A 27,924-nucleotide genomic window follows, 5' to 3' on the forward strand; every position below is an offset into this window, starting at 1 on the left:
TTACAGTATGATAAGTACTTAGCCTTGTCTCAGCCCTTCATTTTTATATACCAAGATATATCTAAACTTCATTTACACTAGATCTATAAGGAACCATGTGAGCCTTGAACTCCAGGTCTGAAATCCTGTTTGAAGGTTGGAGAATATTATTCCTCATCCTGACCTGTCAACGCCTATTCCTTTTGTTTTCCTTTGGTTTCTGCCAAGAGAGAATTAGCAGGGTCACTTGGCATAGAGGTCAAAGAGGATGAGGATTAAGAAAAAGACATTAGATTTACCAATTAAGGCATCATTGATAGAAGGAAGAGATTGTGGTAAGAGGGCCAAGGAATGAACCTTGGGAAATGCCTGTGTTTAGGGATTAGAGGAATAAGAGGAGTTTGCTAAGAATGGAGACAATACAGTTTCATTGAAGGGAAACGATTTCTGTGAGATTTATTGCAGTGAAAGACTGAAGTGACTGACTTTGTTAGGGAAATTATCCCTGTAGTCCTAATTAGATTACTACTTTCCTGTGGAACATGCTCTTATTTTATTTTATTGCTTCTGAATTATTCAATGCTTCTGAATCAAAAGCTTAAATTCTTGATATCGGAACAAGGTATTCTTATTCTCTTGCATCTCTTAGTACTAAATTTAAAATAGCCTCAATGCTTTAGAAAAGATAAACCTTAGAGATAATTTGGTTTTATGAATCTGAAGAAACTAAAAGGATTTTTTTTCCCTTGGGGGTATTGATTTAAAATAAAAACACCTAATACACAGAAGACAATTTTAGAAAGGGGGTAGAGAATAATTTTTTGTTAAATTTAACATACACTATATCTTTAAAAAACGGATTTTCATTTGTTTTGATGTTTTGTTTAGGTTTCCTCCTGTATTCCTTCTCCTCTTCTCCCAGAACCATTACTTATAACAAAGAATTTTTTAAAAAAATGAATTAGGAAAAAAATATTCAGTGAAACCAATAAACACACTAAAAAAATCAGAAATTATATGAAATGTTTAATACTTTTCCTCTGCAAAGGAAGAGAGCAGTGAAGTAAAGCTTTTTCCCCACCTTGTTTTCAATAATTTCACATTTCAGGTTGTTTTTTTTTAATTATTTTTTTTTTTAACTTATTAGTTTAATCATTTTTCTATATTGTTTTTCTGGTTCTGCTTGCTTTATTTTGTATTAGTTAATATATACTTTTCATGCATTTCTATTTTTATCATATTTGATATTTGTTGCAGCCTAGTTATTTTCCACTGCATTCATGTTGGTTGGTCAGTGGTTTCAGTTCAACTCATTGTGACCCTAATTAGAATTTTCTTAGCAATGATATTGGAGTGGTTTGCTATTTTCTTCTCTAGCTCATTTTACAGATTAGTAAACTGAGAGAGAGTTAAGTAATATGAATCGTCTTAACTTTAAGTCTACATACTGTTCATTACACCACTTAGCTACTCCTGTATTCACATATTACGATTTGGTTAGCCATTTTTAAGGAGTAGGTAATTCCCCCAACTTTTCCTTTGCTGTGAAACTTGCAGGAAAATAGTTTGTACTTGGCTACCTCCAATTCTTGTTACATTTTTAGCTCTTGTAATATGATTTCTAGCTTTTTATTTTTAAAATATGTATAGATAATTTTCAGAATTTATCCTTACAAAATCTTGTTCTAAATTTTTCCTTTCCTTCCCCCTACTGCCTACCCTAGACAGAAAGTAATCCAGTATATGTTAAACATGCAATTCTTCTATACATCTTTATACATTTATCATGGTGCACAAGAAAAATTAGATCAAAAAGGAAAAAAATGAGAAAGAGAACAAAAAGCAAGCAAACAATAACAAAAAGAGTGATCTATACTCAGTCTCCACAGTCCTCTCTCTGGGTACGGATGGCTTTCTTCATCACAAGACCAGTGGAAGTGGCCTGAATCAGCTCATTGTTGAAGAGCCACATCCATGATTTTTATCTTTAATATTCTTTTAAGACTACCTTCTCAATGGGTGCCAGTGACTTTTTTATACACAAATCAGTATCTTTTTCTCAGGATATTAAGAATGTCATCTTGACCTCTCTAGCACTATTGCCATTTTTGGCTATTCTCTTGTTACCTTGACTTCTGTGACCCTGTATTTTAGTGATTGCTTTTTTGCCTCCTTAACCAGTTTTTCTGGCTCCCTTTCTAATTCCTCTTCTTCCAGTTCCCTAAATATTCTCTTATGTCTCTATCCTTTTCTGTATTGTCTGTACATTGACCTCAATGACTGCATTTATCAGTATGATTCTACTTTAAGCTTCATGTAGATTACTCCCAAATCCAATCTTGTAAGTCTAAATTATCTCTTGAATTTCTGTTCCGTATTTTCTTTTATTTTAAAAATTTTAAACATCCATTAAAAAAATTTTTTTTGTTGACTTCTGAATCCTCTCCCTCTGTCCCACATTTTCACTTGTCTGTTGTAGTCCTGTATTTTCAAGGGATTGTGATGCAGTAGCTAGTGTTGGATTTGATTCTGAAATTCCTGATTCAAATATTGCCTCAGAAACTTATTAGCAGTGGTAAAACTTTTAACTTTTCTTTGAATTTTAATTTTTCTATGTGTAAGGGAGGGAAAATTATAGCACCTACTTCCCAGTATTATGAGGATTGAATGAAAATGATGGACATAAAACTTTTGTGAACCTTAAAAGTGCTATAAGATAGGAATGCTGTGTGTGGTTAACTTGGATTTGCTGCTAGAGACATTTTACCTACTTTATAACTAATTGTTCTTGGGTTAACTCTTATTTGAAGGCATATTGATAGTTAAAATTTGCTGTGGATAATCCACTTGAAAATACATCAAGGTCGATACCACAACACTAGACCATAAATTGATTGTATGAAGTTTTGTAACGATTAGTTTCTAATTTTTGCTTAAGCATTCTTTGCATATGGGGGAGAGAGATATCAAATCATCTCTATTATCTTAGGAATCTTTTTTGCTCTTTGGAATTATAGGTTTGTGGCTTTATTTTTATTTTTTAATTATTATAGCTTTTTATTTACAAGATATATGCATGGTTAGTTTTTCAGCATTGATCCTTGCAAAACCTTCTGTTCTAACTTTTCCCCTCCTTGTCCCCACCCCCTCTCCCAGATGGCAGGTAGACCAATACATGTTAAATATGTTAAAGTGTATGTTAAATAATACATGTATACATAGCCATACAGTTATTTTGCTGTACAAAAAGAATTGGACTTTGAAATAGTGTACAATTAACCTGTGAAGGAAATCAAAAATGCAGGCGGACAAAAATAGAGGGATTGGGAATTCTATGTAGTGATTCATAGTCATCGCCCAGAGTTCTTTTCGCTGGGTGTAGCTGGTTCGATTCATTACTGCTCTATTGGAACTGATTTGGTTCAACTCATTGCCAAAGAGGAGGGCTGCGCCCGTCAGAATTGATCATCATATTGTTGAAGTGTCATCATCATGTTGTTGAAGTATATAATGATCTTCTGGTCCTGCTTGTTTCACTCAGCATCAGTTCGTGTAAGTCTCTCCAGGCCTTTCTGAAATCATCCTGCTGGTCATTTCTTATAGAACAGTAATATCCCATAACGTTCATATACCACAATTTATTCAACCATTCTCCAATTGATGAGCATCCATTCAATTTCCAGTTTCTAGCCACTACAAAAAGGGCTTCCACAAACATTTTTGCACATACAGGTCCCTTTCCCTTCTTTAAGATGTCTTTGGGATATAGTGGCTTTATTTTTAAAGAGCTGATCTAACGGTTACATTTTCCCCTAGTGGTAATTCCCTTTAGTTTTCATATATTTAATTGTGGAGAGTGTTCAGCTATAGGAGTAAAAGGGTTTCAAAATCGGCACCTATTAGAAATAACAGGATTCCACTTAAAGGATAAACTTCTTGGATAGCCCCATCTTAGTTTATGCTTATATGATTACTGCATTGCTTAATGTGTAATTGTGATGAGCTTCCCAAATTGATTTTGTGCATGGAACCAAAGTCTTTGACTTGTACATAACAAAACCTTCTGTGTATTTTAGTGTCATTGTATGCCAGCCAAATTATAATTGGCTCTAATTAGAGCTTCATAAATAGGCTAGAGCATTATTTTCCTGAAGTTGAGGAACTAGGTCAGGGCTAACTTTTTTAGTTGTTACTTTGAATAAATATTATCAGACACATTTCTAGGCTGATCGTTTAAGCTGAAATCTCTTATTACTACATATGAATTACCACATATTTTGTATATCAATTTAAGTTACAGTTGGCATTTAGAAAGAAAGATTTGGTCTAGAGTGATAGTCTCCAAACTTTTTTTATCATCTGCCCTCCACTCATTGCCAACCCAATTTTGCTTAAACAGGTGCCTTCAGGTTAGAGCTGAGGAGCCCATTCACCTATCCACAGGAGCCTAATAATAGGAGTGGGAAATATATTTTTGTTGGACACAAACCCATAGTTAGCTATGGGTGAGAAGAGGGTGGGATATGTGATCCAATTACCTTCCAGTTGATTATTCTTTGGGGTTAGACTCAACAGTGAAGACCATTTTAAGAAGTAGGAATGATTATTATAAACAGCAATCATTAAAATTATATTTCAGAGTATTTCTTCCACACAAGTTTAAGAAATTTTCCAGAATTTCCATAACATATTCTGAGGGGGAAAATCAAAGGGAAAAAATTAGAGTGAGTCATTCCTAGCCTGGGTTGGCAAAGGGCAACAGAGAGGTCTGTGAACATGCCAGGAATGGTTGTATGGAACATTCTGTTGCAAGGAGAGACTGTAACCAGGGCAAGAAGAAGTCCCACATCTAGCACAGAGGGTCCTGAGCTTGTACAAGAATAGGTGCCAGCTGGCAGCTCTGTTGCTTACCACTTAGATCTGGGTCACAAATTCAGGGCGGATTGGGGACTTGTTTGTAGCAGGGATGTTTCAGGAAGAAGAAAGGTCAATGACCCTTGATTTTATACTAAGAAAATAGCAAGTTCAGAAGCAAAATGAAGCTATATGGTTCTGACTCCAGGAGCTGAGAGAGATCTTTTTGATTTCCTTGTCAAATCTAAAGCCTGAAAGGGCTGGAATCTCAGACCAAAGAGGAACTTGTAGGAGTAGAGTTTTCCAGCTGGGTGATAATGACTGATTCTAGCAGAAGTCTCCAGGAAGTTCAAGGAGGAGCAAACCCATAGATGTATTGTTCAACTTCAAACCCAAATCAGGAACTTGCAGAACTCAGACTACTGTGGAAGCAGTTGCAAGCTTTGAAGTTCCAGGTCCAAACTATCCCTAAGATGTTAGAATTATGCAATTCAATCCCCAAGAAAGCAACAAGATTGAAAAAAATAAAAGCTTAGCCCAACATTCCCTCCAGAATTACAGAGCACAATCTTAACATAAAGTTCACAATTGGGGAGCAGGTTAAAAGAATGAATAAACAACAAACAAAAGAAAATCCCATCATAAAAAAAACTTTTTATAATGCAGGAATTGAGGTCAGTGATATTACATGATGGATAGTACTGGGCCTAGAATCAGGAAGACCTGAATCCTAATGTGATCTCTGTATAAACTTAGCAAATCACTTTAATCCTCTTTGCCTCAATTTTTTCATCTGTAAACTGACCTGGAAAAGGAAATAGCAAACCATTCCAATATCTTTGCCAAGAAAATCCCTATTGGGGTCAAGAACAGTCAGACATAATTTAAAAATGATTAAATAAAAAGGATGGAGTATGTGAGGTACACATCTGAAAGATGACAACTCTAAAGCATGTACCAGGAAAGTTTAAACAAAGAGAAAAAAATATTTTGGACTTAAGTGCAACTAGAATTCTAAAAGAAATTTCTAAAATGAAAACAATTTTTCAAAAGTTTAGTTTTTTGCTTTTTTTTTAAACAAATAAAATCAATGCATTAGTGGGGGGGGGGGGATTAGAGAAGAAATGAGTACTATGGAAGAAAGAATTGGGAAGGAAACTCAAAGCTTGGAATACAAGAAGTATAGAAGTTTACCCACACAACAAATTACCTGAAAATTAGAGTAGACCAATTAGAAGTTATTGCTTTTATAAGTCAATAAGAAATATCAAAGCAAAATACAGAAATTGACAAAAACAGAAGAAAATATAAAGTATTTCATAGCAAAAAAAAAAAAATTAACAACTCAACTGGAAGACAGGTCAGGGAGAGATCATCTAAGGATCATTGGACTATATAAAAGCCATAACCTACACAAGAGCTTAAATATTCTATTTCAAGAAATGTTAAAAAAGAAAATGACTCAGAACTTTTAGAACCAGAGGGCAAAGTAGAAATAAAAAGAATCCAATATTTACCTCCTGAAAGAAAACAGTAAATGAGAACTCTCAGGAAAGCATAGAGCTTTCAATTTAAAGGGGGAAAAAAATTATTGCAAGCAAACAAAGAATTCAGGTACCAAAGAGTCAGAGTCAGGATCACACAAGATATTCAATTAATACTGTAAAGGAAAAAGAGTATGGAATATGATGTTTTAGAAGGCAAAGGATTTAAGCTTGCCACCAAAAACAATTTAGCCAGCAAAAATGAGTATAATCCCAGGGAGTGGAGGGATGGAGGAGTGGGGATAAGAATGGAGGGAGAATGGTTCTTCAGTGAATAGAGGATTATAAAACATTCCTGATGAAAAAACAGCTTTGTTTATTTTTTTTCAGTTTTTTTTTTAATTTATTATAGCTTTTTATTTACAAGATATATGTATGGGTAATTTTTTTTAGCATTGACCCTTGTAAAACCTGCTGTTCCAATTTTTCCCCTCCTCCCCACCCCCTCCCTAGATGGCAGGTAGACCAATACATGTTAAATATGTTAAAACACAATATATGTATCCATATGCATAGTTATTTTTGCTGCACAAGAAAAATCAGACTTAGAAATAAGGTTAAAAAAAAAAAACCTGAGAAGAAAATCAAAAATGCAAGTGGACAAAAACAGGAGTGGAAATGCTATATTGTGGTTCACACTCATTTCCCATAGTTCTTTTGCGGGTGTAACTGGTTCTCTTCATTATTGAACAAGTGGTTCATCTCATTGTTGAAGAGAGTCACATCCATTGAAGTGTATAACGATCTCCTAGTTCTACTCATTTCACTCAGCATCAGTTCATATAAGTCTCTCCAGGCCTTTCAGAAATCATCCTGCTGGTCATTTCTTACAGAACAATAATATTCCACAACATTAATATACCACAGTTTATTCAGCCATTACCCAACTGATGGGCATCCATTCAATTTCCAGTTTCTAGCCACTACGAAAAGGGCTGCCACAAACATTTTTGTCCATACAGGTCCCTTTCCTTTCTTTAAGATCTCTTAGGGATATAAGCCCGGTAGTAACACTGCTGGATCAAAAGGTATGTATACAGTTTGATAATTTTTTGAGCATAGCTCCAAATTACTCTCCAGAATGGTTGGATCCATTCACGATTCCACCAACAATGCATCAGTGTCCCAGTTTTCCCACAACCCCTCCAACATTCAGCATTATCTTTCCCTGTCATCGTAGCCAATCTGAGAGGTGTGTAGTGATATCTCAGAGTTGAATTAATTTGCATTTCTCTGATTAATAATGATTTGGAGCATCTTTTCATATGGCTAGAAATAAAAACAGCATTGTTAAAAAAAAATTGAAGTATAGAGAAGATGAAACATTAAAAAGGCAAATATGAACAAAGTTAAGTGCTTGTAAACTTAAGTGTTCATAGTGGAAATCTAATGAGGCAGAGGTTGCAGGACTGGTTCTCTTGTTTTGAATGATCTTTAAAAATATTAGAAAGAAAAGGGAAGAGGGATATAGTAATCAGACAAAGAATGGACAAAATTATCTCACATAATTGGTAGAAGTTTATACAAACAAGTTGGGGGAAGTGGATAACATTTGAACAACCTTACTTTCATCTGAACTAGTCAAAAGAAAGACGAATATACAAGCAAAATTGGATACAGAAATACATTTCACGTAGTAGAGAAAAGGGGAAAAGGAAAGGGAATAAAAGATAGCTAGATTAAGAAGGGGATTAGTCATGTAAAAAGAAACTAAGACTGTATAAGAATATTTATAGTAGCTTTTTTGCTATGATAAGGAATTAGAAACTGAGAGAACACATCAATTAAAGAATGCCTGAACAGTTTGTAGTATGTGAATATGATGGGACATTGTTGTACTGTAAGAAATGATGAAGAGATAGATGGTATAAAATATCTGCATTATTTGGAACTATGCCTAAAGGACTATCAAACTGCATACCCTTTGATCCAGCAGTGTTTCTACTGGGTCTGTAATGTTCAGGCTATCTTTCTGGAGGTCCTTCAGAAGGGCCTTGGTCTCAGCAGGATAGACACCATGAGAATGGACAAGAATAGAATCCAAAGTCTTTATTATTGTCTCTTACACAGTCTGTCAATAGTCTGACCCAGTCTCCTCCAGTAGTCAGTCAGTCAATCAGTCTCCCTTGGAGTCTGACTTTGTCCCCAGTGTAAATATGCTGTTACAATTACATCATTACAATATATTGAGTATAAGCCAATCTAGAGTGATTATATTAAACTAGAGTGATTATTTATATCATTATATCATAATAGATATATGTGAACTAGAGAACCATTATATCATCAATTCATTTGAGTTAACATCTTGTTTTAAGTATTTCTCTAGAATTCTGACTCTCTACAGGGCCTATATCCCAAAGAGATCTTAAAAGAGGAAAGGGGACCCACATGTACGAAATTGTTTGTGGCAGCCCTTTTTGTAATGGTAAGAAACTGGAAACTGAATGGATGCACATCAGTTGGAGAATGGCTGAGTAGATTATGATATATGGATATTATGGAATATTATTCTATAAGAAATAATCAGCAAAATAATTTGAGAGAGGCCTGGAGAGACTTATATGAACTGATGCTAAGTGAAATGAGCAGAACTAGGAGATCATTGTACATGGCAACAGCAGGATTACATGATCAACTCTATGGATGTGGCTCTTTTCAACAGTGAGGTGATTGATGCTAGTTCCAATGATCTTGTGATGAAGAGAACCATTTACACTCAGAGAGAGAACTGCGGGAACTGAGTGCATCACAACATAGCATTTTCACTCTTTCTGTTGTTTGCTTGCATTTTATTTTTCTCCCTCATTTTTTTCCTTTTAGATTTGATTTTTCTTGTGCAGCAAGATAATTATATAAATATATATGCATATATTGTATTTAACATATTTTTACCAAACATATATTGAATTACTACTTGCTATTTAGGGGAGGAGGTAGGACCAATGGGAAATTTGGAACACAAGGTTTTGCAGGGAATAATGTTGGAAATTTATTCATCCATATATTATGAAAATTAAAAAGTTTTAATTTTAAAAAGCAAGCCATACAGCCCTTTTTGTAGTGGCTAAAAACTGGAAACTGAATGGATGTCCATCAGTTGGAGAATGGCTGAATAAATTATGGTATATGAATATTATGGAATATTACTGTTCTGTAAGAAATGACCAACAGTATACTTATTGTGTATCTAATTTATATTTTAATATATTTAACATCTACTGGTCATCCTGCCATCTAAGGGAGGGGGTGGAGGGGGGGGGGTAAGAGGTGAAAAATTGGAACAAGAGGTTTGGCAATTGTTAATGCTGTAAAGTTACCCATGTATATATCCTGTAAATAAAAGGCTATTAAATTTAAAAAAAAAAAAAAAAGAGAGAGAGAGAATTGTACACAAATTTGGAGCAAATCAAGGGTAGACAGGCTAATAAACCATATCTCTCTGTGAAAAAAAAAAAAAAAAAAAAAAGAAATGACCAACAGGATAATTTCAGAAAGGCCTGGAGAGACTTACACGAACTGATGCTGAGTGAAATGAGCAGGACCAGGAGATCATTATATACTTCAACAACAATACTATATGATGACCAGTTCTGATGGACCAGGCCATCCTCAGCAACGAGATCAACCAAATCATTTCCAAAGGAGCAGTAATGAACTGAACCAGCTATGCCCAGAAAAAGAACTCTGGGAGATGACTAAAAACCATTACATTGAATTCCCAATCCCTATATTTATGCACACCTGCATTTTTGATTTCCTTCACAAGCTAATTGTACAATATTTCAGAGTCTGATTCTTTTTGTACAGCAAAATAACGTTTTGGTCATGTATACTTATTGTGTATCTAATTTATATTTTAATATATTTAACATCTACTGGTCATCCTGCCATCTAGGGGAGGGGGGTGGGGGGGTAAGAGGTGAAAAATTGGAACAAGAGGTTTGGCAATTGTTAATGCTGTAAAGTTACCCATGCATATATCCTGTAAATAAAAGGCTATTAAAAAAAAAAAAAGCAAGCCATAAATAAAATAAAATATCTGCATACCTGCCAAAACAAACCCAGGAATTATGTGAATATAGTTAAAATTTTTTAATAGAAGGCAATAGATTCAGTATTTTTTTTATTAAATATTAGGACTCTAGATCCTTTACTGCAAGAGATCAACATGATTCATTTACACTACAAAATGCATGTATTGAGGCAGAGTAAAATTGACTTATTGAAAATACGATTCAACTATATAAAGTCATTAATTTTTCCGAATATAATATATAGGCTTCCAATCTTCCTTTTTTATAACTTAGTAAATTATTGTCAAGCACCTGCCAAAAATTTGGTTATGAATATGTGAACATAATTATTAAACTCTTTATACAAAAAAAGGGCAGATTTAAATAATTGTAGATTGTTTGGATGAGGCAGAGCCAATATTATAAAAAAGATAATTCTACCTAAGGTAATCTACTTATTCAGTCCCATCCCAATTAAACTATCAAAAATTATTTTATTGAACTAGAAAAAAATAATAGCTAATTTGGAGGACAGAAAATCAAGACTATCAAAAGAGTTTATGAGGGGAAATATATTATAAAATGCATTATAAAACAATAATGATCAAATGTGAGAGTTGAATTTTTGATTGGTCCCAAATATTCATTAAAACATTTCTAGACATCTCCTGAAAATGTGGTTTGATTTGTATTTGCTAATATTTCTTCTTCTCTTCCCTTTCCTTCTGAATTTTTGCACAAGGAAAATGGGCCATAAGGATCAATAACTACAAAATGTGTAAATCAGTAATCTGAAAAATTAAACCAGACAAATTCTGTCATAGCTAATAGCAATATCTTCTGTTTAAAATAATATCAAGGACACTAAATTGCAGAGCAAGAGTATGTAAAAATAGGGCATTAAATAATAGAATATTGCTGGTTTTTAGCATTCGTTTTATAAATGTCCCAGACCCTTTACTTCTTTTTCTCCAAATGAGTTGTGTTGACTACTATTTTTTTTCAGTCACTACTTTTCCCATTAGGCAATCACAACTTTTCACCTGCAGCTTATTTGAATTAATTCATTTGGTATTCTTGTTACTCAGTTGAAGGGAGAAAATGCTTGAATGGAGAAAGCAGCTGGTGCTTTAAAACAAAACTTAAACTACCTGAGGCATGTATCCTCTCTTAGTAGATAAGTAGGTTGTTCTTTTTTTTTCCCTCTTTAATCCCATGTTGACTACTTTTGATATTTTTAGAAATTAGAAGGGAGGGAGAGAGAAGGCGAAGAATGAGAGGGTCAGCAAAGGAAATTTTGTGGAACTCTTCACAATTCAAATCCCTTTATGGAAACCTTTTGATATATGTGTGTGGTAGTGATTTTTGAATGCTCTGCTCATTACTGGGGAAAATATGGAGAGAAAAAGGCCTTATATATATTTTTCTGAAGTTTTTTTTTTTTTTTTTAGAGATCTCAGGCTTAAAGTTCGTTTAAAATTTATTAACATTTGTTGGGCTAAATTTCCAAAATGGTAGAATTTAAATGTATTACTTATGTACTTTATAATACATTGAGCCTCATGTAATAAATTTTTTAAAAATTTAAACTATTTTATTTGTATATACCTGCTTGTATAATAAGGTCCTTTATTAGGAATGTAACCTTCAATTTTTCAGTAGGAAATCTCTCATTTTGCTTGATGTAATTTTTGGGTATGCAATTCAGGAGGAGCAAATTCTATGATTGTAAAAAGAAACTTTATATTATTAAGATATATGATTTTTCTCCCATGGCTGGGTATCTTGAGGGGGGACCAACCTCTATGCCTCTTGCCTTCTCTTTCATACTTCATTTATTTCTGTTCCTATTAAATTTAAATTGCTCTTTTCAAGATCACAATTGATCTCTTTATACTAAACCCAGTGACTTTTTCTTTACTCTTTTATCCTTCTTGATTTTTCTGCAGCATTTGATGGAGTTGATTTCTTTTGAATACTCCCTTATACCTGTTTTTTTTTTTTCTTTTCTTTTTTGACATAGATCTACTTATTCCTATTGAACCATTCTTTCTCCATTTTCTCTGCAGGGTTACTCATATTCTACTTATTTATGGGTTTATACCAGTGTTCTACTCTGAACACTGTCTTTTTTATACCCTTTCTCTTCATGTTCTTAGCTCCCATTTGTTTAATTATTGCCTCTGTGCAAATAATTCTTAAACACCTAACTATATCTACATGGATATAGTTATAGATTTACATGCAAATGAGTCCCAAATATCTAGCTGTGTATGTGAATATAATTACAGATGTAAATTATAATTTATATGTCTTATCTCATTTTTGCCCTCAGCTCAAGTCCTATATTTTCATCCTCATTTTTGGATGACCACTTCCCTTTGTCCAGCATCATTAATTAAACATCCAAAACAGAATTCACGGTCTTTTCCCCTAAACCCACTCCTCTAAAATTCTCATTTTTATCAACTTCACCATTTTCCCCAGATTTGAAGCACTGGAATCATTCTTAATTGTTTTCATTTTTTAAAATTCTCTTTTTATTATGAACTAACTTAATTATCAGTAAACTTGAGTATTTTTATTTATAAAGAACAAAGCATTGGAACTCATGTCTAGTTTTTAAGTATTAATAATAGCAGAGTTTCCTTATTTGTATCTCCATCTGAATTTTGTTTTCAATGTTTTGTTAATGCTTTCTCCCCCTCTCCCTGTTCTTTCCCCTTATTTCCCTCCCTCTCTCCCACTTTTCCTCTGTACTTTCCCTACATCCACCAAATAGGAATCCTCCCTTATAAACAAACACACATACACACAATGTTTATTCATTATTATTGCCCTAAGGTCATAATTCTTTTGTCTTCTTGATGTATTATTGTAGTTACTAAATAAATTGTTTTTTTCCTGATTCTGCTTGTTTTATTATAAGTCCCTCTCTCTTTCTGAACTACTGTCTGCCCACTTGTGTTAACTCTCTTAATGATTCGTTGATATTTTCTTATCTCTTATGCTTTCATTCTGAGGTTTTTGTCTCTGGTAAATTTCCAGTAGTAAATCCACTCAAAAGTGATCCTTGGTCTAGAAAAGTTTAGATTAAATGACTTCTAATTTACTATTAGTTACATCATCCCTCCCCTAAGATATGCTTAATACCTAAAATCTTATCATTTTGGAGATTGATTGATCTTTGCTAGGAAACACCTCAGCACTCTTTAAATTGCTCCTCTATTTGAAGAGCTGAAATGAATGGAGCAATGGCTTCTTTCCTTATAAAGGAAATTTCCTTTATATAGAAGGCTCAGATTTCTTCATTAAATTTCATTCACTATCTACTGTTTTGCTTGGTTTTGATTCCCTGAACATCGTTCCCCATTCCAGGGTACCTTCTGGAGCTCACCTCTATCCTCCTACCCCTTCCTTAGTTTGTTTTAGTTTGTAAGCTTCTTGAGGGTAGAGAATATCTTTCTTTCTCTTACAGGTATCCTAGCACTTACCATGGTGCCTGGCACATAATTGGCCAGGCACAGTTTATTGATTATTGACATTCACTTTGTACTCTTAACATTACTTTGGTACCACTGGAACATACAAATTGTCCATCACATCCCATGTTTTTATAACATGACTTTTTTGACCTCTTCCTGCAGCTAGACCTTGGACTTCTATCCTCAGATCTCTGGGCTCCAAGTTGTGAGGTTTCACCTTATCTTGGAACCACCATACCACTCCTTAAGTAACTCCAAGCCATGCATATACATTGTATTTTTGTACCCTTTAAGTTTTCTTTATGTTTTTACTTCCTGTATTATAATATTTATTAAATGATTACTTGGTGCCAAGCATTGTGCTACATTGTGAGCTCCTCAAGGTCATGGAGTATCTTTTACCTTTGTTTCCTAAATCATTTAGCAGGAATTCTTGCCATAGTTACTGGGAATACAAATGCAAGCAAGCAAAATAGACTCTACCCTCAAGGAGCTTACCTTATAATAATAGCATCATTTCATGTAAGTCTTCCCAGGTTTTTCTGAAACCACCTATAGCATGGATTTTTGACCTTTTTTTGCATTATGGGTGCTTCTGACTAGTGAAATCTGTGTACCATTTCAGAATATGTATATTTAGAATGTATAAAATAATCCTGTGAGGGACAGCTAGGTGGTGCAGTGGATAGAGCACCAGCCCTGAAATCAGGAGGATCTGAGTTCAAATGTGATTTGAACATTTAACACTTTCTAGCTGTCTGACCCTGCGCAAGTCACTTAACCCCAAATGCCTGAGCAAAAATAAATCAATCAATAAATATAATAATAATCTTAGCAATATATAGGATTGCAAAGGAAACCAATTGATATAATTATGAAAAGTTTTTTTTTTTAATGTTCATAAGTTCCAGGTTATTAACTCTTTCACTTAAAGTTTGAGTAGAGGAATAACATGATCAGATCAGTACTTCAGGAAAAAAATCACTTTGGCAAGTCAGAAACTATTGCCATAATTCATGCCCATATTGATTGAGGCCTGAACTAGGATGGTGACACTGACAAGTAGAAGTTGTGGGGCAAAAATGGCCAGGACTTAGAATCTGTTTGAATATGAGTTATTGAGGAAAATGTTGTAGTATTGAGCCTAGGTAATTGGAAGGATATTGAGGCCCTCCACAGAAATAGTGAAGCTTGGAGAAGAGGGCTGGGTTTTAGACTTGAGTTTTTAATGAGTTTGAAATGGTTGTGGGACTTGAGCTAAGGAGAGAGAAGGGGACTGCATATATATAGATTTAGTGATCTGCAGAACGAATTTTCTGGAAAGGCTCAAAGAGGAAGCTGAGCTCATCTGAACAGGTTACCTCTTGACCTCCCAAGCCAAACTGAGGCTTGTACAAAAAAACCTGAGGAGCCTACAGGAAACTCTTCATTTCTGCCATTGCCAAATAATCAGATCCTGTGCTCTAGACTAAATGATGTTCACTGAACTGGCAATCTCTGCAAGTAATTTGGATAACCTTTTTGTCTGTTTCCTAATTTATAAAATGGGATTAATGATATTTTCACTACTTACTTACTTATGTAAGTAGTTAGTGTCCCCTAACACAGGGGACAATGGATTTGGATCACTTCCTATAAATAATGTCAGACTTTTTTGATATGTTGGTTAGTTTGGCTGAATTGTATTTTAAAAATAAGTTATTTGTTTAAAAGAATGGCTTTTACAGGGAGGAGTGATATAGTTAGAAATATAGGTGATACAAAATTAAAAGATTGTAATAAAATATTTTTACTTGGAAAGTCCTCCATGAACTCAAGCAAAATGAAATGTATGACATACACAGCAATAGCAATGCTGTGAGATATTAGCTATGAATGACTTCACTATTGTCAGCAATACAGTGATCCATGACTGCTCTGAAGGATTTATGGTGAAAAATGCTATCTATACCCAGGGAAAGAACTGATTGTGCCTGAATGCAGACTAACGCATACTTTTTTTTTTTTTTTTTTTTTTTTCTTTAGGATTTTTCTGGGGGAGGGGAATCTGTATTTTCTTTCACAACATGATTTTTTGCACAACTTCATATGTGTTTTCTTGTGGGGGGAGGGGTGAAGGGAGAGAGGACGGGAGAGAATTTGGAACTCAAAAGTTAAAAAAAAATTTTTTTTAATGGTTTTACATGTAACTGGGAAAATAACATATTTTGAGAGTTGAGAGTCCGAATAGCATGTTTAATTTTTTAAAAAGCCCTAACTTTTGCAGTTTATTTTCAGATGTCTATATTCTAAAAAGAAAAAAATAATAAGCAGGCAAAAATTACTTTTTTGGAGTAGGAAATAAATTTTTAAAATTTATTTACCTTTTAAAGATAACTGTAGCAATTCTCCTACAGGGTAATCACTTCGATCAGTATGAAGAAGGACACTTGGAGATTGAACAAGCATCACTAGACAAACCTATAGAATCGGTAAGATGTTCAGTGTTTATTTTTTGGGCCACCAACAAGCTAGATAGCGTTCGAATGGTATTTGATGTGAATGCAGTTAAAGTTATGTATTGTGGCAGTGCAGAGTTGCTGTTCTCTAGTCTGGTCTTTAATCTAATTGGGTTGGGGGTATGGGCTAGTATTTATTTTGGTTCATAATTTAAAGCACTTACAAATTATTATTTTTTTTAATGACAATGTATCATTTTGGCCCATATCAATAAAGGTAGCAGGATTTAAGCTCTTTTTCTCTTCCCTCTTCCCTCCTCCCCCTGTAAGTTTAAGGATTAAAATGTATTTTGATCCTTTAAAACTTTTTATTCATTTATTTACTTTTGTTTAATTAAACTACCTTGTACAGAATAATAAGCTATGTAACTTTCCTATTGAAGTAAGGGATGGTAAATTTGTATTTGTATTTTGTATTCCTTCCTACTCCAAAAAAGTAATTTTTTTTCCCCCCCCCCCCCAATACCTCCCTTCTTCATTTTGGATATAATTGAATCCATTTCAAAATAGATCAAGTTTTTTTCCTAGTTTTTAAAAAAATTCTGGATTTTTAAAATTTAGTTTGAATATCTCATTCTTGCCTTCCAATGCCATAAAACATAGAAAAACATCTAAATCTGTGATGATGTCAGCTCTCAATATTGGTAACAAATAGGTTTAGCCTCATTCTCAATGGTGTAGAGTCTATGTGTTCAGTTGTTTTTCAGTCATGTCTGACTCTTCTCAACCCCGTTTTGGGTTTGCTTGGCAAAAATCTTGGAGTGATTTGCCATTTCCTTCTCTACCTCAATTTACAGATGAAGAAACAGGCAAATAGAATCACACACCTAATAAGTTTCTGAGGCCAAATTTGAATTCGGGAAAATGGCTCTTCCTTACTCCAAGCCCTATATTCTCTACACTGTACCATTTAGCTATTCCTGGGAGAATACATAGTAAAACTTTTAATGGAGTAATGAATGGCATAGCGTTAACATTTTAATCAGTCCTGGATTTTTTTCTTTTTAAAGACTGAGATTATCATTTTTCAAAAGAAAAAAAATAGTTATTCTATATGATAGCACTATAGTGTCTAAGTTTTTCACAAAACTGCAACATTAGCAAAGGATCAACATGCATTTATATTCCTACTTAGGATTGGTGTTGTGTATGTTTGTGTGTGTGTTTAGATGTTTACAGAAATTTACACAACTTGGGGTGTTCGACATTTTTCTTCCACAGCAGTTGGCCCATATTAGCTAAGCAGCCATGATCTGGTTTGTATTGCACGGTCTGCCTTTTTTTTTTTTTTTTTTTTTTTTTTTTTAAATTTAATTTAATTTTTTTATTTCTTCTCTAGGGTTTCTTTTCTTCCCACTTCCCTTCTTATTTCTGTTCTTCTGGTCCAGTGAACACTGCATATAGTACCTTCTGTCTTAATGTGCTGGCATGACGCTAGTCTTAGGCATGGCAGTAATTGATGACGCATGTGATAATGCTGCAGAGGGAGAATTCACATCTGATATGCTAAATATCCTATTCTTATGTTTTGAAGTAAGATTTTTAATTGACATGCCAAGCTCACTGTAAATTTCATAAGAAAGAACTAGCATTATTGTCTTGTTTTATGCCACCCTGGAAATCATCACCAAGTTATTCAAATGATATCTATATCAGTCTTGCACTTAGAAGAAGACCCTCCCATTTGATAAATGTTTTGAATATACATGTTAATGGGTTAAAATTTAAAGGATAGTTAGATGGGGGAAGTCTGGGCATATCTGTAATGCAGAATTGCTTAATACTTTAAAATAAGATTTTAATTCATTGAAGGTTCTCTGTCTTGACCACAGCTGATAACTGAATTTGCAGCCCTGAGTATTCATTATTAATATACCCATCCTAACTGAAAGATTTTTTTAAAGTACTAAATCAGTTAATATTTTTAAATTTGTAAAGGCTTCTTTTAAGATTGAAATTTATATTGATTGGAGCTTACTTTCTCTCTTGTCCTGTGGCAGGTATGGCTAATATTTCACCAACCACAGTTTCTTTATTGAGGGGCCAGTTTGTTTTTAAAAAACATTTCAGAATTCAAGACATGAATTCTAGTTCCTATTGTGAGGAGAGGAACACTTTCAAATGACAATCCATTTAATTTCTGTTATTTTAAGGACAGAGGTAGAATGGTATGCGTTATTTATAAATTGGAATTAACTTATCTGTCCAAATAACAAAAGGTACCATATTTTAACCATAACAAAGAAATATTGACATTTCTGAATTCCAAATTCTCAGTGATAGCAATAATGATTATAGCCATTATGCTATCTTGGAATTCCCAGGGACTAATGGTATTGTAAAGCTTGGTGTTTATCTGTTGAATTCAGATCTGTCTCTGCAGCAATATCTATTTGAGAAGTGCTGATTATTTTGCTACAGCATGCAACTCAAAGGTGGCTGGAAGTATGCAGGTTTGGGAGTCTACAGATTACAAGGTCCTAAAAGTCTAGTGAATAAAACATTTTTTTTTTCCTTAAAATTATTCTGCAATATCTGGTAACCATGGAAGACTGGGCAGTTTATGTGTTTGTGAGTGTAGAATGAAGGTCTTGTTGTTGCTTTTTAAGGAGAGTGTATGTGAAGCAAAGCTACCCCAGGTTGGGAATAAAAATTCAGAAGTGTAATAATGCAGTATATACCTTTGGATAGCTTCTAAAGCCTTACACATTCAATCATTAAAATGTTAGAGCTTTCTTTTTTTATAGTATAAGAAAATACATAATAACAGGCAGTTCTGAATTATTTCACAATCTTTGATTAAAGGGTATCCTATACCCCTCCTCCCAAACACATTTATAAATATCTCTAGTAAGGTTCCAGATGACCTTTATAGAATAAGTCTTTAGAAAATAATTAAGATTACTTAATAGGTAACATAATTATCTACCTTGAGTTAAAGGGATCAAAATAAAATTATAAAGATAAGACTTTTATATGCCAGTTACTAAAAAATAACTTGAAATCTTGATTTAAAAAAAAACAGCCATCAGTACTATATGGACTTCACATATTTAAAGTTGATATGCAAAGAAAAAAAATATTAATTTGATCTGAAGCTATAGTTTAAGAGTGCTGGAGCCATTTGAATTCCACAGTGCCCTTGAATCTATATTTTTCTCAATTCTTAAATGATGTCAGAGAGTAGAGCCTAAATTAAGCTGTCATTGTACAAATTAAATTGCATATCATCTGTTAGTTTGTACTTGGATATATTTAACTAATAAAATTCTTTCCCCAGAGCAGTCAGGTTGACTGGAGCAGTCTTTGAAAAATCCATGAAAATCCTTAGACTCCAGTTACTGCTTCTTGGGGAAAATGAGGCTTGTCTATTCAGCTAAAGTTTTAAGAAACTATATGTAATTGAATTTTATCACTTTAAACTTTGAAGTTTGGTTTTTGCATATCTTTTTGAATCTGTGGACTCCATTAACTCCAAAGTGTATTAAGACTACTGACTTGACATTTAGCAGTGGCCATATATGGATTGCACTATAAATAATGTGCTTCTTGGAGCTGAATGGTGTAGCATTACTATTTGGCTTTTCTCTCTAGTCTTCATTGTGTCATCTGTAATGAGCTCTAGGTTTTGTTTTGGGAATCTTTTACAACTTGTTTGCATGGGTTCACCCAGTAGCATCCAGTCCTTGCTTACGAATTTCTCAGTACACAGTCAGCAAAGTTTACAAACCACTCAAGAGGTTTGCCAATTTTTTTTTTTGGGGGGGGGGCAGTTTTGAAAATGAGCTAATTAAATTAAGCTATTTGCTTAACATCATTATGGCTATCAACTGAAATAGAATTTAATATGGAACTAAGTTTAGTTTGTTATTTAACTATATTTGATTTTACTTGGTTTATTTGTTTTTTATTATTGACACTTGAAATCCAGACCTTCATAAATTTTGATTCATATTTTAGCATTTCCCCAGAGTTCCTGTTGTTGGTACTGTTAAAAGTGGTCACGTATAGTTTCATGGAGCAGAGTGAAGTCCTAAGAATTTACCTCAGAATATAATTTGCAAACAGAAATACTGAATAAATGTTTAAAGAATTGAGATTGCATTATGTTCATTTCTGGTATTAAATGATAATAAATTTTTAAAAAATGTAAGTAAATGCTTCATGCTTTCAAGAATTTTCCCGTCTAAATTTTCTTATTTCTCCTTAAAAACACTGGCACCTCTCCTCAGAACAATCTCCTTCTCTCTTCCCCATATAAAAAGGCATGAAATAAGGAGAGAATACGAACTAAAAAATAATGTAAATCCATTTATGCAGTGGTTTGGAAATGCAAAAAGTAGGTGACCCACCAAGATGTAACCTTCATGAAAAGAGTTTGGATTCTTATACCACATTCTGTACCAGCCAGTGCTAGAAGTGTTTATGGTCCACTTTTCCTAAAGTGATATTGAACATGGATTGCCAGCATCCAAATCATATATATAGATAGTAACACTAATGAAGTGTGAAAACTGATCTGCTCCATGGGATCCTGTGAAAAACTGACATAGGGAAAACATGCATACCTGCATTATCTTATTTATCACACTAGTTAAATAAGGAAGATTTCTTTGCATATAAGAGTACATTGAGAATGTAAGGCTCCTGTGAGTAGAGATTGTTTCTTTTTTTTTTTCTTGTATTCCCAACCCCTAGTTTCAGTATCTAGAATACTTGGTGATTGATCCCTCAAATGTACTTAAAAGCAGCTCATCACTGCTATTTACTAATCACAACCTGTTTGCACAATATTTGTGTCAGACTTTCATATTATAACCTTAATTTATATATATTATGGAAGTTTCTGATAAAAGATTTCTAGTCCTTCCTTATAACAAGAGATAGAAATCATTTCCAATGGAACTCTTTCTAGATTGCCCATGGGGATGATAAAAAGCTTCCAGGTTTAATTCAGCCATCATCTCTTAAGCTTTTTTGTGTTCAAGAATTGTATTATGCTCTGGAATACAAATACAGAAATGAAACAACCAACATCAAGGAGCTTATATTAAATGCATCCATGGGAAATACCTGGGATAAGATAGAAACATAACCCTTCACATGATGGGTAGATTAATAATAAAATTTTTTGTAGGAGCAGAAGCTGGGTAGAGGATATTATTTGCCCTGTCATAAACATAATGACTTAAGTGAATACTTGAGAGAGATGGTCAAGACCATTACATGCTAAAATAATTTGTTTGGCTCCATCATTTTACCTGTCCAAAGCCTGCTGGGTCTGAAAGCACTAACAGTACATGGTTGCTTCTCTCCTTCTGGGGTTAAAAAAAAAAAAAAAAAAAAAGAGCCATGTTAGATACTGACTCTCTTGTCAGTTCATTTCTAATCCTGGTCTTCCCCAGCAAGAACAGGTAATAATTCTGGGTGAAAAGATTCTGGGGTGAAAAAGATTAAGAGAAACTGTTCTTTCTTATTTGGCCTAGTCATGTATATATAAGAAAGTTAACACTAGGAAAATGCAAGGAGAGAAGTAACCTATTCTGCTATCATTTCCATTGCCTTCATGCATTCAGAAGGAAATGCTAAATATTGGTATATGTTGACATTTTCACTCCAGCAGTTTCATTGTTTTTTCAGACCTGGAAAAATAGACTTTTAAGTAAGTAGAACACATTTTTTTTCTTATCCTAAAATTTCTTCATTTGAAATTTTACTTTAGAAAGCAAATGCTACTACTGTTATGATAACAGAAATCCTTATAGCCAAAATTTTTAAAGAGGTCAAAGCCATCCTCTTGAGTGGTTTGTAAAAGTGGTGCTAATGTGTATAACCTTCCTAAAATTTTCTTTTCCCTACTCTTCTCCCTGTAACATTTGTTATTCCCTTCACTGTGTCAGTCACAACATGCTGCTCTTGAATCTCTCAGCTGGTCTTGACTCGTGAATTTACTTTATGCTTTCACTCTTCTTTAATAAATACATTACTTGCAAGCAGTGAATTGAAAACAAGACAAAAAAAAAAAAGACCATTAGTGATTGGACAGTTTCTTACTTTGTGTTACATTTAACTGTTCTTTTGACAGCCCAGTTTTTAAAGCCAGGTTCGTATGGAAATGCTTTCACTCCACTTGCACTGCTTTTGGAAATAGCATACTGCTTCATCTGTCTGTTTATTTTAGTGCATTCATAATACAATACAGTCAGCATAATGTCTCATCTCCACTTAGCAAAAAGATTGTCATTTTCTCTTTTTAAAAAACCAGCAATTTTTGTCAGCATTGCTTAATTCCCTAAATCCCTGTCAAGTTGAGTAACAACAAAAGTATGTTAAAAGATTTAGCAGCCTCTTAATCTAAGTTATCTAAGCCAAAGGTCATCTGTAATATGCAAGTACATCTGAATGCTGCAGTTTTAGGAACTTTATTGAAAACTAGGATTGCATAAGGTAAGTTTGTCTCTATTAAAAACAGAAAAATGATTTATTGGGACTTAACCTAGGAAAACTAATATTTCTTTTCCTACTGATACTTTCCTATATAGGCTTTAAACATGTAACTTTACTTGCAAGAATTTGTTATAGCTAGGTGCTGAGCTTCTTGATAATCTTAATTATTGATCAAAACTGAATTAGTCCATCATTCATAAGGACTGACAGTATAGAATATTCATAAATCTTAGAGCCCAAGTGAACTATGATCGGTTAACTTTACAAGTTTCTTCAAAAAATAATTTTTAGTCATTTTATAGGCTTAAATTTTTTTTTCCTTTCATTCTGGGAAGTTGCTCTGTCTTTGTTATTTACGTACTCCAGCGAATTTTTTTTTTTTAAAGCAAGGTCTCAGCAGATTATTTTTTTTCTCACCTATTTTTGATAAAGAACAACAGAGGCAGTATTTCTCACCTCTGTGCTGTCAAAGTGTATATTAAGACCACTACATAGAAGGTCAGAAGCCAGGTGGTTTTAAGATATTTAGTTCCAAGATTTGTGGAAGTGTACTGACTTTAGGAATTAAGATTTGAAAATTATAGAATTTATTTTTAGATTTTATCACCAAGTAATATAACATATTATAACTTGACTCAGTACATGGTTGGTAGCCAGCTGTTTATGTGGACAGCTCTTTAAAAACTGGTAGGATTATTTTTTAATTACAGTGATGCCTATTATAGCATTGGCATGATAATAAATAATAGGTGACTTGACAAGTTATCAAGTGAAAGGCTGCCACGTCTTCCTAAGTACCTTCCTGACTCTTCATCCTCTTCCAATAGCTGACATTTAATTGTTGTTTCCAATGCCTTTTAAACTCATTTTATATTGGAAAAACTATTTCTCCTGTGCTCCTTAGGAAGATGAGACATTATGTTTGTTGTTTTTCCCCCTACATGCACTAATGGTTCCTTACTGTAACTTATTGCTAGGCCTGTTTCATTCTAACATCTTAGCATTTTTGTTAGATTACATGTTGAAATGCATCACCCAGTCTGTGCTTGAACTCATTTTATTTAATTTTTTTTTTGTTTAATCAATTTACTTTCTTGTTTTACTAACCTCACTGTTTTTTCAGTTTAATATTGGCTGCATGCTAGTTTATATATTTAAATTATATATATATATATATATAAAACCCAATCAAGTCTAGCCTGGATTTTGCTCTGATTGTGTTTTCGTTTCTAGTGGTGGGGCAGTCTTGCACTTACAACTTACTTCGTATCATGAAAGCCTGACACACAAACAAAATGACTAAACACAATGTAGATTTTCTTTTTACAAAATCTTAAAAGTGGTGCTGTCTAGGTGATGGATATGATTGTATAAGTAGCTTGATTTTATGCTTTTTAATGTCATTTTTTTACTGATAAACTTTTATTTTCTCCCACTTTTTTTTCCTTTGAAAGTGTTATGCACAAAAGTTGCCCAGCACACCATCAGAAAGTACCCTTACCCATATGTTCTTCCCCTGGAAAAATACTAGCCAGCAGTTTTTTGACATTTATTTATTTCCCTTTTATTGGGCTATTTGCCCTGTTAGTAATTTTTTGCATGCTTATATGTAGAGTTATCTTTTGCTCATCACGTGTTTAAATGTTGGTAGGAGGGGAAGAATATATTATTGGAATATTTTTGGTTTGTCTTTCTGTTCTGTCTGTCAGGATAATATTGGACACCGCTTACTCCAGAAACATGGGTGGAAGCTGGGCCAGGGATTGGGGAAATCTCTTCAGGGTAAGTTTTTTAAATTTAAAAAAAAAGCGAGAGAAGGAAAAAATGTTCCTAATGCAGTCTGCCAAATTTTTTTGTTGTCTTTGAAAGATGTTTGTTTTATTTTATTTCTGCTTTTTCTCTAGAGTAGATTATTTTTATTTTTATTGATGTATTTTAGAAACACATTTGCAAATAATTTGCAATTGTAAGCTGCTACTTCATTAAAATCTACAGGTCAAACATATTGTGCGTGATTTACTTGTTTATTTGAGAAGTCGGGTGGTGGGAATAAATAAGCTATTATTTTTCTGCCTGTTAATGATAATCAGTTGTCCAGGCTGCCAAATTATAAGGAGATTCATCCAACAGACATAGTCCAACTTTTGTCTCTTGGAAAGGTAGCCTCAAAATACCTTAGCACGATCCATGATTGTTCTAAATGTTTTGTGCTTCTATCAAAAAAATCGTTGATTGAGAGCAAAAGAACCCATTTGAAGTACTAAGTAGTTATAGAGGATTTTTTAGGGTGGAAGGAGGCCATTTCTCAACTGATTCTCCAGGCTTTTGATAACAAATCTGGTAGGCATGTGGTTTAGAGTTTCCATTGTACCATTTATTTTCTTCTAACCATACTGATCATAGGGTAAGGACAAAGTGTTTTGTTTCAGATGTACTTGCTAGTTAGTTGGAAATCAACCAACTCCTTTCACTTTTCAGCTATTTCAGCTTTGGGGGCCACATTTGTTCCTTGCAGATGTCAACATTAACTTGGTAAGGACTGGGAACACTGACTGAACTTCTGTATCTAATAATTGTCCCTCTTACTCCTTAGCAAGGGATTTTGGCTCTTTGAACTTTAGAAATAAATTTTCACAATTTGGATGGGGTTCTGATGATTCAAGAATATGTATAGAGAACATTTCGTTTTAGCATTTGAAGCCTTCCCTTTATTTTATTTGCACATATTATCTAGAAATATTGTTCAGCAGTAAATGATTAATATACTAAGCAATAACATATTTCTAGTGGGAATTTAGTTGAGAATGCAGATATATGTTAGTTTGGTATATTTCTTAATCATATTTGTTCAGTACTCCAGTTATGCTACTGGGCAATTTAATGAGCCTGACTATGAAATTGAAATTAAATTTTTTTCCATAGCATTTTAGCTTGAAATAGAGGGAATGCTTGGCCATAAATTGCACTTCTAATAACTCTAATCACCTGAGTGGGGTGGGGGGGAGGACATGCTTTTGGTCAAACACAGATATTCATAGAACTTACAGGCTAGTTCATCAAGCATTTTTTTGAGTTCAGCATTATCTGGGTACCATATAGTGATATAAAATCATTGAGATTTCTGCCCTCTAAGAACTTTACTATAAATTAGGAAGATGAAAACTAATCTAGGGAATATCATATGATCACACATTTAAGTGACAAATTGTGTATAATTTATTAATGTTCAAATGTAAATGCAATAGAAGTTCAAAGGAAAAGGGAAAAAGGGAAGACCTCTATCTTCTTCCTTCCTTTGTAGAGGAAGTCAACTGGATGTGTAGTAATTGGAGAAGGGTGCACAACTCAGTGTTATCTATCTATTCTTAAAAAAAACAAACCAAACAAAAAAACCAATCTAGCAATTTTATGGAGCATGTGCTATTCAGAATTAGTCATTATCATCTTTAATATTGGTAATTGCTTGTTGAATTGAATGTAAAACAAGACTGTGTTATTACTGGGATAGTGGGTAAGATTTTCAGTATTTTAGGGACTAACAAAATGTGTGTATGTCCAATTTTTATTATACCCATAGGATGGAGGGCTCAGACTTGCCATCATTTTTGTCTAGATGAGCTGCTTTTATCAGTGTCAATAAAGTAACTAAAAAATTATGATCTTAGAGAGGTGCTTGAAACACCCAAAAACTAAGTGACTTACTCAGGAATTAATGTATATGCCATATGCATGACTTAAACTCCTCTTCCTTACAATAAGACTGTCCCTCTGTCTATCTCTTACTACTGCTCTTAAACCTTAGATTGGGTACTTAGAAAGTTTTAAAAGTAAGAATAAATCTTAGAGTGTATTTCTAAGGAATGGGGAAGCAAATAGTTGATTCCATGCATTTAGGTAATTACTTATTATTTGTGCTTTTAAGAACTTTTTATAGCTTAGCTTACCTTTCATAATTTCTACAAGTACATAAAATTTTGAGTTCCAGTTGAAATTCAGGGAATAATACTGGACGAGTCAAGGATATCTTGAGTCTTTTTTAAGTCACTTTTTTTCCTAATTGAATCCTTTTCATTGTAAATTCAATGAAACTAATTGAGGTGAAATGTAAATCAACCTGTTTTAAATGTCTAGTTCTGTGCTGTACAATATTCTTTTTTATTGAAGTAAATCCTTTTTTGTAATTTTCATATTGCTTTCTGATAATTAAGGTAAAAAATGAAAATATTGGCAAGTAAATTTTATATTAACGGTAAACTAGTTGGAAATTCTTCAGTAGTTTTGCAGTTTCAAGATCCTATATGAAGGAATCACCTATGAAAATTAAAACTATTTTCCCTCATTTTAAAGAAGTTTATTGGTATAAAGTCACCTAAAACAGATGATTTTACTTAAAATAGAGAGAAAATTTAAGGTATAGTTTAGGATAGAAATTCTTAATTTAAAATAAATGTTTGGATAACTTTTTTTTTTATTATTATAATAACTTTTTTATTGACAGAACCCATGCCAGGGTAATTTTTTTACATTATCCCTTGCACTCGCTTCTGTTCCGATTTTTCCCTCTCACCCTCCACCCCCTCCCCTAGATGGCAAGCAGTCCTATATATGTTGAATATATCGTAGCATATCCTAGATATAATATATGTGTGCAGAACCAAACAGTTTTCTTGTTGTACAGGGAGAATTGGATTCAGAAGGTAAAAATAACCCGGGAAGAAAAACAAAAATGCATACAGTTTACATTCATTTCCCAGTGTTTTTTTTCTTTGGGTGTAGCTGTTTCTGTCCATCATTGATCAATTGAAACTGAATTAGGTCTCTTTGTCAAAGAAATTGGATAACTTTTTTAGTTTGATTGGTTTCCTTTGTAATCAGCGTGTTGTATTTTTTGCATTTAAAAATATTCTGAAACAGGATCCATAGGCTTCACCTTACTGCCAAAAGCATCTATAACAAAAAAATTAAAATTCTTGGTCTAGGATAACAGCATAAAACTTAACTTTGACCTTTGAGCAAGGGAAAAAAACCACTTCCAGAAAATCAGCTATATTTACAATGAGAAGAATAAATTGAATATTAGGATTGAAAAGACAGCATGAAT

General features: G+C 33.4%; 1 protein-coding gene across 9 annotated transcripts in view; it reads left to right on the forward strand.

Moving 5' to 3' along the window:
* Positions 1 to 27,924, forward strand: part of GPATCH8 (G-patch domain containing 8) — a 108,272-nt gene that overhangs the window by 26,758 nt on the left and 53,590 nt on the right. For 2 of the 9 annotated variants that reach the window (XM_023502435.2, XM_012548422.3), the window contains exons 1-4: positions 16,272 to 16,349; positions 22,462 to 22,479; positions 24,533 to 24,605; positions 25,302 to 25,355. Coding sequence is in view for 1 of the 9 variants with exons in the window: in XM_012548419.3 (XP_012403873.1) it covers positions 16,275 to 16,349; positions 24,533 to 24,605 (148 nt within the window). In the remaining 8 variants the exon portion in view is untranslated. Of the gene's footprint in view, positions 1 to 16,271; positions 16,350 to 17,597; positions 17,633 to 22,461; positions 22,480 to 24,532; positions 24,606 to 24,707; positions 25,356 to 27,924 lie in introns of those variants that run through there. The other 7 variants (XM_031966007.1, XM_031966008.1, XM_031966009.1 and 4 more) reach the window with 7 other exon arrangements.

The sequence above is a fragment of the Sarcophilus harrisii genome, chromosome 4 (genome assembly GCF_902635505.1).
Source record: "Sarcophilus harrisii chromosome 4, mSarHar1.11, whole genome shotgun sequence".
Lineage (NCBI taxonomy): Eukaryota > Metazoa > Chordata > Mammalia > Dasyuromorphia > Dasyuridae > Sarcophilus > Sarcophilus harrisii.